The sequence below is a fragment of the Passer domesticus genome, chromosome 13, assembly GCF_036417665.1.
Source record: "Passer domesticus isolate bPasDom1 chromosome 13, bPasDom1.hap1, whole genome shotgun sequence".
Classification (NCBI taxonomy): domain Eukaryota; kingdom Metazoa; phylum Chordata; class Aves; order Passeriformes; family Passeridae; genus Passer; species Passer domesticus.
Genome location: NC_087486.1, coordinates 1,521,294 through 1,542,104, shown reverse-complemented (window position 1 = coordinate 1,542,104; position 20,811 = coordinate 1,521,294). Strand labels below are relative to the sequence as shown.

Sequence of the window (20,811 nt, the reverse complement as noted above, 5' to 3'; positions counted from 1 at the left end):
CCAAGAACAAGAGGAAATCTGGTCATATCCACTTCACAAGAACTTGAAAGAAAATGCCTTGGTTTCAAACCATCCAATTTTTTTCCGACCATTCCAATTTTTTTTCCTCCAAAGCAGCAATCACAAGTCAGTCCAGCCGAGGCAGGACATGGCAATGCTCGGAGGCTGCCAATCCTGGGTCTGCAAAAGATGCCATTTCATTTTTAAAAATTCCAATCTTATTATGGAGGGCTGGTCTCAAACAACAGGTTATAAAAATGCAAGACTGCCCCTTCCCCCTCAAGGAAAAAATACAAAATTTATTTAAAAACAAAATGAGGAAGAGTTACAACACTAAATCTAAAATGATTTAGAAAGAAATATGACTTCTTTTGCTTAACAAATGGCCTTAAACTTGGTTTAAAAACAGGGTAATGTAAATTTCTTAAACTGAATTAACAAGGCAAATTAAAAAAATCTCATTTCCTTACAGAAACAGTTTTTAGTTTTTAATGAACTTGTAAACAAAAAAGCTCCCGCTTCAAAATAAAAACAAAATCCCAGATCATATAGATGTTTACAGTGATTACATTTATCTAAGCAACTTACATACAGGTTCAGTTGTAAGATGTTAACTAAATTTCGTGACAAATATGCTGTTTTTCCTTTTATACCAAGAACATTATAGAGTTAATGCAGAGTCCTAAAGATTATCTAGTAGTCGCTAAGTTTCTCTTAAGTCTTCACTTTAGATGCTGTTATTTCTAGCACAGGTAAGCAGGCAGAGTCTTTCATATGCTTAAAAACTGGAATCTTTGGTTACTACCATGTCAGCTGGCTTGGTATGTTGCACATAGAAGCCAACAACTTTAAGAATGTTTTAAGTGTACAACTTTCAAAACCCAGGGAGGAATAACCAGAAAAGAGTGCACAATTGTGAGCATTTACAATTATCACAACTGTTGCCGAAGACTGTTCATGCCATTCTTCCAAAACAATGAGATCTCATAAGCAGTGTAGTTCAAAGTAAAAAGGTAACAAAAATTGGCATATGCACAATTTTCTCCACTTGTGTGTCAACCATTAGTTAACTTTTCCACTTGAAAAAAATGCAATAGAAAACTGGACACCATGTTTCACTATCTCAGTAATATTCACAATTACAGCTGCTACAACTCAAAGTGCAGCATCACTGACACTGCCCAGAGCCAGTTTATACTGATATTAAGTTCTTTACACCAAGGAAATGGTTGCCCACAGCCACTGGCAAGTGTATCAACTAAAATTTCTAGGATTTGGGGAGTGACAAGTCCTGCTCCGATCTGCTCTGCTTTGTCCCATCCTCGTCATGCTCAGAAACCTGCAAGATAAACACAAGGGCAAACTTACTGATACGGCATGGAAACGAGCAACAGCATTCACAGGAGGAAAATTAAACAGCAGTTATGGTCCTTCAAAGGGGAAAATGCTGCTCCATCTGGGAATTGCAGATTCCTGGTGTTCCAGCATTTGCCACCACCCTGGAGCTCCCACAGCTCTCACTCTCACCTAGAGCTGCACAGCTTAATGCACCAGCTGCATGCCACGTTCCTGCAGCAGGAATCCAGCCCAGCACTTTGAAAACAAGCTGTGTTATTGCCACTAGGAAACAGGATGTAATTTCATAGGATTGTTTTCTCCTCGTCTGCAGTGGCTCATGTTTATGTCCCTGAATGTCAGGCTGTCATCTGACTGCAGGGTGCTCTCCAGAGACGCAGAGCGGCGGTGTCACACGGCCAGGCAGGGCATCACTCACCTCACAGTAACTGCTGGCACCACAAAGCCACAGCAGCACTGCCTGGGCACCCACAACAGGGCAGCAGCAGCTGGGACCCCCCTGGGCAAGCAGCACACCTCAGCCTCTGCAAGGACAAGTGCTGTCTCACGTGGCAGGGAGGTGCTGCACACACAGCAATTCTTTCAGTGTTCAGAATTCCAAATGACACTGGGGGATAGGGAGAGGAAGGAACACACACAGATGTCCAGGACTGCAGGCTAAGGCAGTCCTCCCTCCCTGCTCCTTGCTGTGACTCAGGTGGCAGGGCTGTGCCTCACAGAGGGGACAGCAGCCCCAACAAAGATGGCCTTGCCAAGCGAGTTTCCGTTCTGGATGCTCTCCAGGCAGGATGGTTCTGCCCATGGGTGAGTTCATCACAGCAACAGCTCCGAGCTTTTGCAACAGAAATCTCTTCTCAGTGAAATACAGACAGAGCTGACCTCAGCTAGAGCTTGTGCTGTCATCCAGAGAGAAGCAAGTGCAAACAAGTCTTACTAGTCTGACATTCTGTCCGAAATGTATCTGGAGAGCACCCAGAAAATGGCTTTAACTCTTCCACAGCTGGCTACAGGTCATTTCAAAGAGGTTCAATAACTTATTTCAAACCCAGTGTTAATGCACTGAGGGACAATTCTCTTTATCCTGCAGTGGTCACGTGCCAGAGAGCAGAGCTGAGCTCAGAATCAAGACAGCCATTTCCACTGGAGAGCAAATTCCCACACAAAGCTCAGAGACTCCCGAGTTCCCTAATCCTTACTTGATGCACACAACCAAAAATTATGCTGTTTTTCCATTTAGTGTGATCAGCAGAGAACACTGATTCATCTTTTGAACCACTTTCTCCATCAAAGCAGCCAAAACAAAGCCAACAAAGGAGAGTGTGGAAAGAAACAGATCAACTCATTGCTTCAGAAGTCTGAGTATTTCACAAGAAATGGGAGCCTGAACCTGAGGACAAAGGACACCCTACCAAATGATCTGCTGCTCTTAGAACTCCTCAAACCCAAGGTAATATGGGCAGGAGAATGTCCAACTACAGAGAGCAACAGTGAGCTGGATTCAACTCAAAATGTTCTGTAAAGACACAGGCCAAGCACAGCTGCCAGATGAGCTGGAGCACACAGAGCACTGCATGAGGAACATGCTGCAGAGCTCATGGTGCCATCTCTTGCACACATCTTCTCTCCACAGGGCCAAACCATCACTCCTTGTCCCTCTGAAGTGCCACCCAAACCTCTGAAAATCTCTGTGCTACGTGAGGGATTCTCTAATTGCTTCTTTATTACCATGGCTGAAGGTCTGATGACAGGGGAGCAGCAAGTGCAGTGTCATTCCCTAAAAACCTCCTCAGTTTGAAATGCTCAGACTTTGTGTGCTCTCCATTTCTCCAGACAAGAAGGATTCAGGTGTCAATAATTCTAATTCTCAAGCAGAGAAGTCTCAGTCTGTTCTGAGCAATCCTGCCACCACCACAGGCATCCAGCAAATATTAATGGACCTGCTGCCAGCCTCACAGAATCGCCACTGCCAGGAGTTAAAAACACCTCTCCCAAATGGAACTGCAGACTTTATCCTGCAGATTGACTGCTTGAGTCACTTTTATGACTGAGGGAAGCTGAGTGTAAGCACAGTTACAAATCACACCTGAACAACTGCTGCTCTGGCAAAAGAGAGGCAGCCCAACCTCCCCGAGTCAGCAGAGCTCTGTCTGCTGGAACAGTTCACCTCTCCAAGTTCCAAAGCAGCTGATCTGGCTGTTACAAAAGACACTGCACACAGTTCCAGAGAGGGGCAGGGGGAAAAAAAAACTGAGAGAAAAAAGGCCATGGACAGAACAGGTTATTCTGGAACCAAGCAGAATATTTAGCCTGGGTAAATTCTAGGTTTCATTGATGATCTAGCATGGGTCTGAGTTAAGGAAGTCAGGAATATCTGTAAATGAGCACACTGAACAATCTGAGTCTGTCCTTCCCTGGCCCACCCTGCCCAGATGCACACCTCCAACAGCACTTTACAAATACCTGCACTGTGCATTGCTATGTGGACTCGTGTTCAATGGGCAGGGTCACCACAGGGTAACATTTGATACCAGGAAACCTTTTAAGGCACTTCCACACAGGCTTTGCTACAGCAACTACAAAAGAATTTAACTGAACTGCAGAAAAAATAAGCAGGTATTTCATCCTCTCCAATGTGACAGAGCATCCAGGCCACACTGCCTCCTCCTTCAGCTTAGCTGGGTTCAAAAAACCCTTCATTAACTGGCAGAATTCCCCACAAAAAGCCATGTAGGATTTTAGGACTCTGGAAATCTTTACTTTGGTGAAGAGATGGAGCCTCTGAAGTCTTCAGATGTTTGCCAAGCACTGCTTTAATGCTGTGCTGACATTACAGCTTGATCGATCCCAAGGTCACACACCTTTCTTGGTGATGGGGAGGGGAGAGTCATTCCCCAAAAAACCCAATGAAATTGTGCTAAAACCCCAAGAAATCCATCTTGGCTGTAGCAAGGGGTCTCTGCCAAAGGACAGTGTGGTGAGGAATGTAAATCAGTGACCAGAAATGGTCTGAGGCTCCATGGCAAAGCTTCCCTGGCTGTGAGCTCAGCTCTGCTCTCTGGCACTGAAGCATCACTTCAAGGTGCAGGCAGATAATCACTTTAATGACCTTTTCTTTCTTCACACACAGCATTTGGGCAGAGACTGTCTGAGGCAGGAGAGCAGCACATTAAACCTCAGAACACTTCAGCAGAACAGTGTTTCACCAGCTCACCACTTGATTTCCAGGGCAGGTTCCACTTCCAGATCACTCTGAGCATGAGCTGCTGTGAGGAATGTGCATTGTTGCTCAAATTATCTTCTGCTGCTCAAACAGCCAAGCTCTCCACACCCCAAATTGGGCTGGGCTCTGAACTTCAGTCAGAGTTTCTCTATTTCAGGAAGCAATCCAAGCCCAGGTGCTTAATCACCCAGTCTGTTACTGGTGTGGCAGCTGCAGGAACTGGTTTCCAGCCTGTCAGATCCAGCCACTCTATGCCAAAAATCTGACACTTAATGGCGTCTCTGAATTTTTATTTTTTTTCAAGAACCACTTCAATCTTGGGAAAAGCAGCAGGTGTTTTAATACTTCATTTATTCTGAACAAAATGTGTTTTTCTGATAGCTATTTTGACTAAAGACCTACCTGGTAAGGTTTGAATGCTCCCACACTATGTGAAGAACAATGTTTAAGTTTATTGTAAACACTTCTGCATTTCTTTGATTTCCAGGACTGTCATGTTAGCAAGTATGTAATTTTATACATATAAAAATGACACACAAGAGGTACTGAAGAGCAGCAATGCCTCAGTACAGAATTTAAACCTTGCTTCTCTATTCTTAGTCACACAATCTCATTAGTTTCAATTTTGTCCACAGCTCAGCTGCAGGAATTGGTTTCATGGCAAGACTGGCTCACAGATGTGGCAGTTTAATCCCAGAGACTTACCAGACTCACACCAGCACATTTGCATCACAAAAGAGAAAAAAAAAAGTATTTTAAAAGCTTCTAAACCATGTGGAAAAAAATTGTTGTGTCTTTTCAGAACTCAGTTTTCAGTTATTACACAATTACATTTGAACATGTCACAACATTTCCCTTTGAAACCATAACCTAGAAACATCAAAAAAAACCATCAGGAAACCTGAAGCCCCACCCCAGAGCACCCAGATACTTCAGAAAATTGTGAGTTGGCAATCCACAGCAGTTTGGGGTTACTGCTTGATTCAGACAAGGCATTTTGAGCTCACTGGTCCCTTCCTTCAACTCTGGACCAAATGTCTCAATGTAAACCCACTGGAGGAAGCCAGAGCAGTCACAATTTTCTGTTCCCAGTGTTTGAGGCATACAGAACAGAAGCAAACCCACAGCACTGTACCAGGTGCCACAGAGCAGAACCCAAAGTCTCTAGATCCTTGCCTAGTCAATGAGAATTATCCCTTAAAAAGTGTTAGGTCTAGGATTTTGGATTGCATTATATATTTATACATATATAAGGAATATATATGTATATATATAAATCAAAATAAATAAAAATGTCACATTCCCAACACCAAGTCAGTTTCTTGTTTTTGGAAAGTGGTTAATGCGGGAGCAAAAGATGCAGTGGTTAAAAATGACCCAACATCCCCAGAAGAAATGATATGAATAACAAGGACATTTTGGTATAAAGTTAGTAGTCAAATTCTCCAAGGACGTCTTTTGGTTTTGCTTTTGAATTTAAGAGCCAAATGTAGTTTTTAAACCACCTCCTTGATCTAACACTTGGAATTGCCGCCGTTGTCCAAATTCGTGGAATTTTTGTTTTTCCTGTAACGTCACTTGGTTCTTGGCTACTAACCTTTCATGTTACTCTTGGATTTGTCAGTTTGCTTGCCTGTGGGGGTTTGGGCCTGCTGCCCCTGCCCACTGGAAGAGGCTGCCTGCTGTGCTGCTTTCTGCTTTAACATTGTCCAGTCGAATGTGTAGTCGTACTGGTGGTTCAAGGTCCTGCAAGAGAGGGAAATGTTCCGCTGTAACACATCCCAGCTAACACCCAGCCCTGCCTGAAATCCCACAACCAGGGGATAGCTCCTTCTCTAAGCTGCTTTAGAGATTATCAATGGTATAGAAATGCTAAGTATTGCTAACTTAAAGGGATTCTTGCAGCAAGCCCAAATGCCAGCCAGCAGCGTTTACTCACTGCTTACACAGAGGTCTGCACTGTGGGAGCAGCACTTCCTCCCAGCCCAGCTCACTCACTGTCTGCACTGAGCTCCTGAGCTTTTTTTTCCCTTTTAAATATAGATATAATTTCAAGGAAAGACTGCAGTATTGTACAGCACTGAATAGGAATTCTTTGCATTCCAGAAACCTGGGGGGAGACTCGAGAGATCAGTACCAGCCCTTCTTTTGACAGATGCTGTTCACTGCACAAGGTGGAATTCATGTTCCAGTTGCTCTAACGAGTTCAATGAAGCAGCACTATTCTCCTCCACTGAAATTCCTCTCCTGGGAACCACTGCTGGGCCCAGCACTGATTTCCAAACATAAAAAGCTTCAAAGACTTCCACCAAGGGGTCAATTTCTTATGGTACTTGCAACAGAACCTGAAGTATGGGCTCAACCCTGTGGTCACATCACACAATGCAAAAACAAGAGAATCTTTTCCCTTTATGTTTAACATTGAACAATAATTTTCAGGTCCTTTAAACAGCTTTTGAAGCTCTGAAATGAAAGGGAGTCCCAGAAGAACTCCCTACACCACACACACAGGAGCTGCCCTCTGCAGTGCCAGTCCCACAGAGCAGTTCCCAACTGGATCCCTGAGAAGTTTCTGTGCTTTTCCCCTTGGAGACTGACCTGAAAAGAATACGGAATAATTGCCTCAGGTACATGTAATCTGGTGCCTCTTCAAAGCGCAGGCCACGACAGTAGTTCAGATACATGGCAAATTCTGCAGGGAACCCCTGTGAATCAACAGTGTTAATCAAGCCATGGCTCACAGCAAAAACCTCCTCACAAAGGCAAAAAGATGTACATCTGTAACAGCAGAGGAAAACTGCTTGGAGATGCAGGAATTAATTCCACTTTGCCCCTAGTTGTTAGTGTGTTCTGCAGTTCAGCGTGTGGGTTTGCTCAGCACACACTCCTTCCCCAGATCTGCTACCTCATGGGTGGTTTGCAATCATAAGCTCTCTGCTACCAGAACATTTAACTTATTTATAAAGCACACTGTTCATCCTAATTAAACCTTGTTCTTATTAACTCTCTAAAATAATGATAATTATCTGGTAAGACATTCACCAGTTTCCTTGATAATCTGCTTGAGCACAGAGACAAGGTCAGTTAATGAGCATTAAGTGTGAAAACTTAAAATTATGAAAACCTCGTTCAAAGATTTTCTGCTTTACATTTTTAAACATTTAATGCTGTATTAAAGCCTGCCTGTAATAGGTAACAGCACACAGAACAGTGCTGTAAAAAATCACAGTGTCCAACACCCCTGGAAGCTCAAGGCCACACTGGATGGGGCTCTGAGCAACCTGGACTAGTGGAGGGTGTCCCTGTCCCCAGCAGGGGATTGGAACTGGATGATTTTCAAGGTCCCTTCCAACCCAAACCATTCCATTCAACAGCTTGGGAGATGCTGTGAGACTCTGGGGATAGAGATGTGCAGGACCAGCAAGTGCAATCCTTGTGCCTGAGGGGCACAAGCCCTGCTGTGTTCTCAAGGATCTTTGTTAAGAAGCACTTGGATGCCACAGTGCAAGAGGAATCTTAAGATTCAAAGGAAAACCTTGGAAAAACAAAGATCACTTGCATCCAATTCCACTACAGGCACTACTTGAGTTAGGGCAGACAATATGAACCCTCCTGGAGAGGCAGAAAGGGGATGTGGGCGAGCCAGACAGCTCCACCTTGGTTACTTATTTACTTCTGATGTCAAACTTGCACTGTAAACGTTGAAGAAATGACCAAGCCTCGCCTAGGAGAGCTGGGAGCTTGCACAGCCCACAGCCAGCACCACCTGAATGATGGTGGCATGAACTTTGCCAAGGAGCAGCAGCAAATGCTGCCCTGTACACACATTTCCAATCTTGCTGGGTGGCCAAGCACAAGGCACCCAGTGCCTGCCAAAGCAGTATTATTCAGCAGCAAATGCCATGTGAGGCTATTTAATATATTGGCTCAAGTTTAGGGGGAAAAAAACAACAAACAACAAACCAAACAAGAAAAGAATTTCCATTTCACAGTATGACATCATTTGGAAACTCTTACCTTACACAAAACCTCAACAGGAGTGGACATTTTCTTTTCACTAATCTTTTCATACTTTTGCTTCTTTGTTGCAGCCTGTGGAACATGTAGGTCACAATATAAGAGATATTGTGCAACACTGGATTAACAAGGACAGCAGCAAAAAAAAAAAAAATTACAAAAATCCTTTGGTCAACCAGAAGTATTTTATGTGAAATCTCCAAGTCCCACACACTTATTGCAAAGAGAATGAAGGTCAATCTGGTATTAAGATTTGGCCACAGTTTAATACCATTTGTCGCAGTCTAATGCTTCCATCACATGGCACAGCCCGTGTAGTTCTAGCTGCTGCCTTTGTCCATTAACCACAGCAGACTTGCAGCTCCATTTGCCAAAGTTGTATTAATTCCCACTCAGTGCCCCATTCAGGGCTTCAGCAGCCTTTACATTCATTTGCAGCTGAGGAGTTCCAGTGGCCCACAAGCTGCTGCCTTTTTAGAAACTGTGCAGCTGCAGCACCATTGCAATTACACAACTCTCACACGAAGAAAGAAAAACAATTAAAACATGAAACCAATCACTGGAGTCTAAATAAGTGAAATAAGAAATGTCTGCCACGTTTGTAGCTGGCTCCCATAGATGGAAATCCTGAACAAGCCTGCTGCAGTTCATAATTATTCAGTTGTGCCACAACCTGGACTGGAGATACCACTGAGGCTGAACTTGCCAGGCAAGAGATTATTTCCATGCTCTCTCCAGCAATTCAAAAAGCCACTAACAATGTTATTTTTTATTTCCCAAAGGGGCCTCAGCCTGCAACAGGACAATAAGTGGCAAAGATGATGTCAGCTATTGTTTAGCATAAATTTTAAGACAGTCCAACAATGCACATTTTGCCTGCTGCGTAAGAGGCAGAATCCACAGCTATAAATATCAAGCTTTGGGAAAAGCTGCTTTGTACAACTGAGGCTAAACATTATATAAACCCACCTGACAGGCAGAAGCATGCTACCCAAACATGAAAAAAAAAAAAATTAAAAGGGTGGGGGAGGGAAAAAAAAGCATCAGAACGTACCTTTAATCCTTGCCAAGGCAGACTGGTTCTGTTAAAGTACATCAATACATAGCCTAGAGACTCCATGTCATCCCGACGACTGCAGGAGGAAAAACACAAGGAGTTACAAATTCTGGCATTTCCCACTTTATTCCACAGTACTGGCATTCAAAAATTTAAATTAAAAAAATAATTCAGGAATAAACCCTAATAGTACCCTAAGATAGGAAGAGATCCTATTCATTTTTTAAGCAAGGAACATTCTGTAGGTATTGTGTGTTCCAAGCTTCCACCTGCAGTTACACTGATTTGGGAAAGAAAACCTTTGGAAAATGAAAAAAACAAACAAAAAACTAAAAAAACCAACCATGAAATGTCTTTCCTGCCTTCTTAAGTAGCTTGGGTAGAAACTGAGGATTTTCCTGTAGGAACCATGGAATGCATTGCAAGAGAGAATGAGGTTAATGAGGTCCATAAGGCTGGAACATCTTGTCAGTCACATTTCTCCCTGAACCTCGGTCTGGGATCAATCCTGACCACCTGGTCCCTGAGGGGCATTGCTCCTTTCTTCCTTGCCTGCTGTCCCAACCCCCTGAGCTGCCTGTGATTTTAAAAGGCAGCAATATTTATGAAGGTGCATGAATCAGTCTGAGAGGCTCCTCTGCCTTCTTCCCACCCAAGTCTGTTCCAAGGCAGCTGGAGAACTCCAGTGATCCAGCTGAGAACTTGCACAAACTCCCAGGAAAAAGGCTTCAAGTGCTTTCTGCCCTGCACATGTTCCACATCCCCACTCTGGCCACATCAACTCCACTGTACTTTGCTCACAGCTTTCCTGAGCACCAGAGCAGCACAGCTCACTGGAGTGGAAAACACACTCCAGGATTTTTTTTCCTCTTGGCAAAGTTGCCTCTTCCCAGCTGTGGTAAAATCAGATTTTTCCTCTGACTGCCCCTCTCTGCAGCTGACATCTATTTAATATGAGGCAGAAAAATAACTTCTTTTTCTCCTCCCTGCTCCCTTATGGGGAAAACCTGGTGGGTTTTGCTGCTGCTCTCTCACCCAGAGAAGGATTTAAAGGGTGGCAGGACAGATCTACACCTCCTACCCCAACAAGGATCAAAAGGCTGACAGTGGTATGGCAAACAGGATTACACACAAAGGTGAGGGGAAAACAGCTCCCCAGAAGAGGGAACAGGCTCTAACCTGATCTACCTTGGTAGGAGAAGAAAGAAGTTGGTGATGTTTTGTTTTCTAGCCCAGGCAATAGAACAGAACAGCGTGGCACCCCCTCACTCGTGGGCCAGCTCTGTGACCCTCTGGAGAACAAAGGAAAAGCTATCCCAGGGGAAAATCAGCTTGGCTCCACAAAGCTTTGAGCACAAGGCCAGAGCAGCTCTGCCGTGCCCAGGGAAGAGGGGATTGGCTCCCTCCCCTCAGATCATCCCAGCTGAAACATGAAACCACAGACAAAGGGCTGAAAAATGATACTGAGCCCACAAATTCCAGCCTGCAGAACTTGCTAATTCCATTAGAACTGCAGATTTTAATCACCAGCAGCAGCCAGGGAACCTGTACAGGGCTGTGACATAAAATTATGTTTTCTGAGAAGGCAGTGGTAAATTCAGAGGCAATAAAGGGATTAAGAGTATCCATCCCCCAGGCAGCTCATTGTTTTAATGTTTAATGCAATGATCTTGTAGTAGGAAACATTTAGTTCTGTAAATCTGCAATGGGTACATTATTACAATATATTGATAAAAGCAGTTTTCAGGATTTGGAAAACAGGACAATCCTCTCCATTATTAAAATAAACACCATTGCAAACAGCTCCTTGAGCACAGCTGTCATTACCTGCAGGAAAACATGTTCTGTAACAGTTAAAAGTACAGGACTAGAGGCTGAAATATTCTGCCATAAGCTCCAGAACTGGTTTCTCTTGATTACAGGAATGCATCACTTCTTTGCCTCACTGCTGGCTTGACCTAGACAGTTTAGCAGCTTTTAGCAAGCACCAACCTACATTTCTAATTATATCAGAATTCCCATTACCAGCAGATATGGTGTAAAATTCAACTAAATTCAATTTTTGGCATCCAACTCAATTCAAAAGCAACATTCTTTGCACATCCCTCCTTCACTCTCAGGTGCAAGCACAGATATTCCCTTACCAGAACTGCTTGGGATCTGTGAAATGCATTTATTTCAGAAGTGACACCTGTCATTATCTCCCTGAGCCACATGCCAAGCTGGCTTAAATAATGGCACTGACAGCCAATAAAATACCCTGAAGGAACCTTAAGGAAATTAAAGTAAAAAAGGAAACATGGAGCATTATAAAGCACCATTTGTGGGTTACATGATCTGTTGAAGCTGACCAAGAGAAATTCTGTCATTCTCATCTTGGTTAGCACAAAGGTCAGAGGCACAGGCATTCCTGGAAGCTCTGACTACCCAGGAGAGGCAAAGCCACACTCTTCAGTTATCCAATACAATTTTTAGGCACAGATGTAAGGAAAAGAGGCATTCCTTAATACCCCACAAGTACCTAAACACTTCCAAACAATTTGAAGTGCTCTCTCCACTAGAAAATGCTAGGATTCTGTAGGTAAAAAATGCCTTTGATCCAGAAGATAAAAATGTGTTTGTTGATTAAGCAAAGCTCGAATATATAAATATATCCACACACATGTGTACATACCCACAGACATGAAACCAAAATACAGTGTGACTGAAGGTATTTAAGTCTTGCTTGCAGGCAAAAGGAGGGATAATGGTTTACTAAGTTGAAGAGAGTGGGAAAACAGGCCAGACACCAGCTTTAGAACACCCTTTCTGCTTACAGTCAGTCAGCAGTGGTGCCAACAGGTACCAACACATCAGCAAAGTGCACCATTTTATGTGTGAAGGGCCTCTGACACACCCACATCAAAGCATGGCTTAGCCTTTAAAAAGCCAAAATAATATGCAGAGCATCCACCTGATGTCTGCAAGACAAGCAGTCTCTTCAAGAAGCAAATTAGGTGCTTGGATTTCCCCCCCATCCTTGCACAGGCAGCCAAAAGGAAGAATACTGCAAAGAGATGGATGCACTTTTCACCCAAAACGAGCTCAGATTCTTCAGAAGCTTCCAAAGACCACCGTGCACCCCCCAGAAGGCTGCACTCACCTCTGCTCAATGCCCAGGTGTGCATTGATGCTGGCATACCGAGCTGTGCCAGTGAGGTTTTTGTCTTCTCTGTATGGTATGTGTTGCCTTGTCCTGTTGTCCCGGTACTTTTTGGCCAAACCAAAGTCAATAAGGAATAACTTCAAGAGAAATGAAAATAGGTTAGATTCCTATCCAAAACCCCAAATTCCCAACTTCTTTCAGTAGGCATTAGCTATGTTTTAAGACACCCAGACAATGTAACAGCCTACAGTTAAAAGAAGCAAAGTAACAGTGCGGAGGCGCAACCAGCTTTAACTAGTCAGTTAAAACTCAGTGGTGAATTAGTTCAAGCCTTTTCTCAACCCCTGAAATGGATTAGATGGTGCTACTCAGCCTCTGGAGCTTAGTTCTACCACTATTTTCTATCACTGCTGTAGCCTGCTGACTGCAGTGCACAGCTGAGGAGATGTGTGAAAGCACATCCCAGACCCCACTGGCACACGGGGCACACACATGGAGTTAAGGGCAGCTCAATGCACAAAGCACATCCTGCACCCTCCTGTCCCAAAGAACAGGGGCCATTCTGCAGAGCACGAGGGCAAAACCTTCCCCAGCAAACAAGACAGCTTGTTCTTGGCTCATCTGAAAGCTCCCAGAACACTGCCACAGCAGCAGGACAAACTTGCTGGTCTTAACACAGCCAGGAAGCTGGAGCCAAGGAATGGATCCAATTTGGGTTTCTAATAACCAAGCTTGCCCAATGATTTGGTATTTAGCAACCTGAGTGTGTGGTAATTAGTGTGTGGTAATCAGTGAGCTGCCAGCCAGCCCACCTACAAAGGGTCATCCAGGCTCTACTTTCTTGGGCAAGATTTCAGGACTAGGCAAAAAAAGCTGAGGCAGAAAGAAGTCCATAAAGAACCTTTCAAATTCTAGCACTCAGACTTCAAGCTACAAATCCTGACTCCAACACTGGATTAATGCTACAGGATCAAGGACTACAATCCCTACAGACTGACCAGTGCTGCAAAAGTAATTTGGGTGGGGGCAGAACGTGATGGAAAGAAGACATTTAAAGTTTGATTAAGTCTCGGTAAAAACCAACTCAGTATCACCTTAAAGCTGACTCCAGAACTGAAGACACATCTTTAAAAGCAAACTGGAGACTAAGATACATCCAAGGCTGAAATGGGGGGTCACTGGCACACTGGAAGTGCTGTGAACTGAGAAGATCAACCCTGTATGAAGTATCCAAGATACTGAAAGTTTCTGAACTGCAGAGTAGCTATGGCTCAGAATTCTGATTCAAGAAGATTTGCCAACTACAGTAGCCTAGACAGGAAAAAGCAAAGCTAAAATCCTCTTAAACTACTGGTGTCAGAGCAGAAAACCTGGGGTTGAAGTCTTGCCACGATTTGCATGCAAACACAAGGCACTGCAGTGCCACATCTGCTGTTCAGGTGAAAGCCATCCTGAAAGCCCAGAATGCTTGGAGCAAGGGACATAAACCCAAGTTTTTAAATCATCTCCACTGCTCAGACAGCTCAGCAAGGTGCGGGTCTTGGCTGTGCTGCAGCCACTACAGTGAGCATGGCCATATTCCCTAGCTACCAGGAAATCAGCTGATATGCCAGGAAATATTTGATATTGAATCCCAAAGCAGACAGAATAAAGCCTTACGTGATTGCTCTGCTCTGACTTTCCTAGAAGCAAGGCCTGAGCTCGAATGCAATCCCTCATTTTCTGATTTGGTCCACAACACAGACCTGTAACTGGCTGTTATTTCACAGCAGCAGCTTCCCTGGGGAAGTTTGCTCTGCTCCCTAGCTCAGGATCAGTCTGTATTTCCCTGTGGATGGGTCGAAGGCAAAGGAGTGAGCCCCTCCTGGAAAGAATGAAGCTGGGAGGCACAGCCCAATTTGGATGAGCACAGAACGTCCCAGTGCCAGCTCCCAGATAACCTCACACCACCTTCATTCTGTTTGTTGCACTATCAGCAGGAAACTGGAGAAGTAGGGCACGATTTTTGCCAAGAGCAACTAGAGAAGTAGATCAAAGTCTGTGCCTCTGATAAGAAAGTTTCAGAAGCAGACAACAGAAGCCTGTCAGCTTGTGTACAGCAGGAATCCGCCTGGGATTTAATCCATGGAGACTGCTGTGGAAAGCTGTGCACCAATGGCCAAGCTCCTGAGCAGTGATTCATATTCAGCAATTTCCAGCTGTCTTGCTACCAGCTGGCAAATGTCTTCCTCTCTCTGCAATTCATCTTCTCTTCAAGAGTCAGAAATGGGACATTAGACACTACAAGATAAGCTCCTGCTTCTCCAAGACACAGCTTGTTGGAGTAATTTCAGTTTTTAAGCAAAATGGATGAAAATATTAAGTCTTCATTACACATTTGGGGTGATTTTGAAAGGAAACTGCACGGGGAGGAGTCTGGCTGAAGTGGTAACAGAACTTCTCCACATGCATCCATAGGAACTGCAGGAAAGCTCCAGCAAGGCAAGCAGGAGCCCTGCTATTTCATGTCTATCCTTCAGCACATTTTTAGGAGATTGCCTTTTGAGTTGGAAAGACCACAAATAAAACCTGCACCTGAAATCAAGCACGTACATTTAGCCCTACCAAAGTTTAGAAATAATTCCACAATTTAAACAAGCGCCACAGGGAAACATCTTAGTAATGTTACATGTTTGCCAAGTATGTCTGAATAATGCCAACATAAGAGGTGCTTTTGCAAGGTCTACATTCTCCAGAAAAACAAAATAAAAAACAAAAAATAAACCAAACAAAAAAAAATAACCAAAACAAAAATAAAGCACATGAATTTGGGGTTGAGGTTGGAATAGGAGACAGTTCAGACCTGGTTTAATCCTGAGAAAGATGGGTCCTGAGAAGTACTAACAGTCATGCTTCTTTTCCTCTTCCCCACTGGAGATTCTAAACACTGAACAAACAATAGAGGGTGGCAGTGCATCAAACAGTCTTGCTTACATTGCAACATTGGCCGGCGCAGACAGGCAACACCGAGGCGTTCAAGAACAGGGTAGCCAAATGCCATCCTTCTTCCACCAAGCACTGGACTTTGCCAAAAAACTCTAGCTTTCCATCTTTTTTTTTTCAGTCATATTTTGATTATTTGTAGTAGTATTATTTTATTTATTTTTTTTTTCCAAGGAGAAAATTTGACAGATGGGTCAAGGTAAATTTCAACTGTGAGCCGCTCCAAAATGGCACTGCCTTAACCAGGGATAGCAATGGTGACATTTGGCTCTATTAAAAAAGGAAATTCAAGTTTTTGCTTACAAAAGCAGCCTTTGGTTCCGTAAACTGCCCTTCCCCCATAAGATATTTAGAAAAAGTAAATCTTCAGTAAGGAAGAGGTAGAAGGCATTTAGTCACCTTAAAGTTTACTTTCATAAGCATGCAGGGCTTATTTCTAGCAGAGCTGGAAATTCATCTTTTTAAGGTGGGAGCAAAATTTCTCCCAATCACCAAATTAAAATTTGGGGAAAAAAAAATCAATTTAAATTTTTTTTTTTTAAATATAACTGACAGGAAGCTACTGGAACAAGATTACCATGCTGTTCTAGTCTTTGTGGCTGATTTTCTTTGAACTGTGTAGAGTCATCTCTAAAAACCCCAAAACTAAACTTGGTTACAAAAAGAAATATTAAATATTGTATGGTGGCAAATATTTTCTAGAAAAAGCACTGGATTCCAGACTGAAGGAACCCATTCTATATTTTGCTCATGTAAAACTATTAATTTGCACTTGGGTCAGGAACTAACTCCCTAACCCCCTGAAACATTAAGTGAAGCCCATGCCCACAGTGCTTTACCACCATATCATTGTAGGGCTCCCTAAAGGGGAAAAAATCAAATGGTTTGTAGGCAATTTTGTCTTTGATTTCAGCTGATGCAAATCTAATGTGTTCCTTCTCTAAAGTAAGCAGAGCAGCAATTTCTAGGCCATTAATCCACACCAAGATGAACTGGAGTGCAGCAATGCCAACCTAGCATGACTGTGCAAAAGTACAGAAAAATGGCCCAAAAAGAACAATTGGAAATCAGAAACTAAAACTAGGAAAAAACCAAAATAAAAGTTTTCAAGTTCTACTTTGAGTCATGCCAGAGAATTAAGGAGCCTAAACTGCTCAACACAGCAGAGAAAAATAGAGCTGTACAGAGTGAAAGTATGAAACTTGGGAACAAACAAAGTTTAACAGCAACAGGATTACATAAAGACTGCCTTTCAGCTGGAATTACAAGCTTTTCCAACAATGGTTGTCTCTAAACACTCAGTGCATTGCACCTCTTCAGACAAGAGCTGTTATCTCACATTTTCCAAGCTTTCCCCTTCTAATGCTCATGGCCCTGAAGTTGGCATTCATACAGGCAAACAAAGGTAAACATTTTGATTACTGGTAGTGCCTAACCAGATGAGACATCCTGGGATGGCATCTAGAGAAGATAAGTGGGAATCTTGCTTCCAATAAACAGCTTGATCACGTACATTTGTCCTGAAGTTAATTTCTAATCAGTAGCATGCTTAATGCATTGCCAATGCTGCCTGTCTGCCCGAGCTCGACATACAAATTGCAGGATTAAGCATATTTCACTCAAGAAAACTAAAAATAAAATGAAAAAGTTGCCTTCCAGGCAGGAAACATGCACTTCTGACTATGTTTACCCATCCCAAAAAGTGTAACAACCTCAGCCCACCCCCCACCCACCCTCAGCTTTTTTTTCCCCCACAAAGTAAACTGAGACAAAATTTTTGTTGCACAGCAGGTATTCTACAGCTTAACAGTTTTCCATCAACATAATTGCATCATTTCTCTTATTTATAAAGGCATCTGCATGTTGGCTCTTGGTCTTATCCACAATTCTGATGGCTGAAGAGACTTTTCCAGTCTGTCACTGCAAGGTTTAATGCCCTGCTGACTGGTAGCTCAGGAGCTCCCACGTTGCACAAATTGTTTTCATCCTAGGAGGTCAGCCCCAAAGCCAAAGATAAGATTTGACTTTATCATAGAGGAATAAAATGCTATGACAGCAGACATCTTGAGAGAAGCAGTCAAGTGTTCTCTAGGGTTAGTTTATAAGCTTGTTGCAAGTCCAGAAATCATCTTGCAATCAAGTGCATCTCCCAGGGTGGGTCAGAGACCCACAGTGTTTACAAGGGGACACCAAGAAAACCAAGTTCTCACACCCAAGAACTGTGGTTTAGCATCCAAAATAGCAGTTTTAGCAATGGATTTTACAAAAGTTGTGCAGCTGGAATCAAATCACACAGGCATTCCCTCTGCAGCTTGGAAACAAAGAGCTTTGGACTAACCTTATTACAGTGACGCCCAATACCCATTAGGAAGTTATCTGGCTTAATGTCTCTGTGTATAAAATTCTTTGTGTGCACATATTCAATTCTACTGATCATCTGTAAAAAAAACCAGCAACATGTAAGATTTCAAAGAGAGCAAGACATTTCATTAAACTTTCAATGAATGCATGAATTTTTAGTGTTATCTTCCTCTGCAACTTCAGTTTATGTATTTGCTTAATGAAAACCATTTTTTTTAAATGCTATCTTTTTTATGTTAAAATTCCACAATCTTGGTCAGAAACTGGCAGATTAAATACCCGAATAATTCCCAGATATTGAAGTTCATGTTTCTAACGATAGCATCCTATTAAAAAGTAATATTTTTCATTATTACAAAGCTTTTATAGCTACCACAAGCCAATTTTAAAGCTCATTCCCTCCCCCTGTCCCAGTTACTCATTCATCTGGTTATTCATTCATCAAACATGACTTTTCAGGTAACAGTTTTCCTGGAGCAAGTCACAACTCGATGGTAGCCCATCCTGCCATATCCAGGCCACCCTGATCCCAGAATATCTGGAGACATGGAGAAGCTCTGGCACATCTGTGTCATCATACAGGGCCAACCCATTTCCTGTGGGTGAGATCACAGCCCATGGTTATGTGGCACAGCTCTGCAGCTCCTCAAACACTCCTCTTGCAGCCTTGAGTTGTTACATCACACCCCTGCCAGCTGTTTGCTGGACTGTGCCCCCAAATCCACCTCTGAGCACTGCTATCCCCCATTTCTGCCTGGTTCCCAGCTAATTAATGCTGATCACCCCAAGGAACACCACAAACCCCTGGTGGACTCCCTGGAGATGCTGTCACACCCAGGCTCTGGCTAAGTGAGCAGGCAAATGGCTCTCTAAAGCAAGCACATCAGCCTCCCAGGGCAGCAGAGAACAGGGCCAGCTGACCTTGAATCCAGATAAATGCCTTGAGCTTCCTTGGCCAGCAGCCTGGGATTCTACGAGCATCTGGCTGAGTGACAACTTGGTACTGATATCTCTTACGTAATATTAGATGAAATTTCAACTACCATTGAAAAATTCAACTTGAAAAACCCTCCGTGCTTTTCAAGGAGCTGAAGGAAGCACAATCAAGCCATTTATTAAGCAGCAAGAAATAAATATGGCTGCTCATTTCAGATGCTGTATTCTCATGACCAAGTTGGAAAAACACCAACTGCTATAAAAAAAGACTTAAGAGAGTTTTAGAGGCCTTGATTATGTTGGAGGCAGAGTGGCATCTCCACTAACAGCTTTAAGAACTGCCTGTGAGCACCAAACAAGCAAGGCAGGTATTTATTATTAGCTCACTGTCTGGTCCTAGTGATGCCTTGGATCATTTGTCCTTGGTCCCAGCTAGAGAAGGAATTGTTTTGTCCCCTACTCTGTGAAGAAAGCTCACCATCCCCTAATATGAAGCTCAGAACTGCACACTAAGGCAGTACAGAATCTGAAAAATATAAAAGCTCAAACCTGAGGCATCACTGGAGGCTACAGGAGGGTGTGAGAGCACAGGGACAGACTTGTTGTCACCACAGGTCCCATTGAATCACAATCTCCCACAACTGGAGACTCTTTCAGCCCCACTACCACAGCCCCCGTGGTGATATTGGCAGTGAATCCACCCAAATGAGTCTGAATATTTTAATGAAGCTGCCCTTAAAGCAGCAGCACACAGGAGCTGGCAGCTGCATGCCCTCCCACCCGGTGCAGAGCACCCAGAAACCACCATTACTCTGCCCTCATTTAGTGCTCACTTGGTGTCTAAAGCACTGCATCAATTATTTACCCCCCTGTGCAGGAACCCCCGGGCTCTGCACTGCTCCCACCCCGCTGTGCACTTACCTGGTCTGCTAGCATGAGTACTGTTTTCATGGTAAACCTGCGAGAACAGAAGTTGAAGAGGTCTTCCAGGCTGGGCCCCAGAAGATCCATGACTAGAACATTGTAGTCCTTTTCTTGACCATACCACCTGCAAGAAAGGAAATGATCCAGCATTATTAGCAGGAATCCTGATGCAGTCCAGGGTACCCTCAGTGCTCTCAGCTGCAAGAGCATGTTGCTGACTAATGTTCCATCTTGAAAGCTAATGAGAAATTAATGCTGCTAATATCTTATTTTTACTGGAAACAAAAGTCTGAGCACAAACCAGAACACACAAGTTGGCAATCTTCCCTGAAGAGAAAACACCACTCCACTTCAACAACCAAAATACCAAACACCAGAAGGAAAATGCAGCCAAAGCAGCAGTGTCCTCACACTGAGAGGTGTGTGCAATACCTGGCCTGAAATTCCTCTGCAGGACACCTTACTCTCAATGTTCCTGCATCATTTCTCTTCACAAAACCATCTTGACATGCCTTAGGTTTTGTTTTCAGGTCTGACCAAATCAGTTCACTCACATACTCTTTAATTTTATTTCTCAATTTATAAAATGCCAATCAAGTTCTATTTCCAATTAAGTCAAATATAAAGGCTCTTTATCAGGTTTTTAATATCAGAGAGAAAGCAGCACTTTGGTGTCAGAAAAGCAAAAGTAGAAACATAATAAAATATTAATTGCAGCTATATTATGATAGTAACTTTTAAGTGCCTAATACATCCATTTTGGACAAAAATAAAGGCTAACAATGCTGTGAGGACAAGCAGAAGTCCTTCCAT

The 20,811-nt window shown here is 43.3% G+C and overlaps 1 protein-coding gene across 5 annotated transcripts in view; it reads right to left on the bottom strand.

Annotated features, from left to right (window-relative positions):
• Positions 1–551: 551 nt before the first annotated feature.
• CSNK1A1 (casein kinase 1 alpha 1) overlaps positions 552–20,811 on the bottom strand; it is a 31,301-nt gene continuing 11,041 nt past the window's right edge. Inside the window, exons 3-11 of one of the 5 annotated variants that reach the window (XM_064388363.1) lie at positions 19,996–20,122; positions 18,116–18,214; positions 15,638–15,721; positions 12,793–12,932; positions 9,648–9,726; positions 8,594–8,668; positions 7,175–7,281; positions 6,174–6,322; positions 552–1,339 (exon numbers count right to left, since the gene is read on the bottom strand). In XM_064388363.1, the coding sequence (XP_064244433.1) occupies positions 1,332–1,339; positions 6,174–6,322; positions 7,175–7,281; positions 8,594–8,668; positions 9,648–9,726; positions 12,793–12,932; positions 15,638–15,721; positions 18,116–18,214; positions 19,996–20,122 (868 nt within the window). In that variant the 3' untranslated portion in view covers positions 552–1,331. Of the gene's footprint in view, positions 1,340–6,168; positions 6,323–7,174; positions 7,282–8,593; positions 8,669–9,647; positions 9,727–12,792; positions 12,933–15,637; positions 15,722–18,115; positions 18,215–19,995; positions 20,123–20,811 lie in introns of those variants that run through there. The other 4 variants (XM_064388365.1, XM_064388366.1, XM_064388368.1 and 1 more) reach the window with 4 other exon arrangements.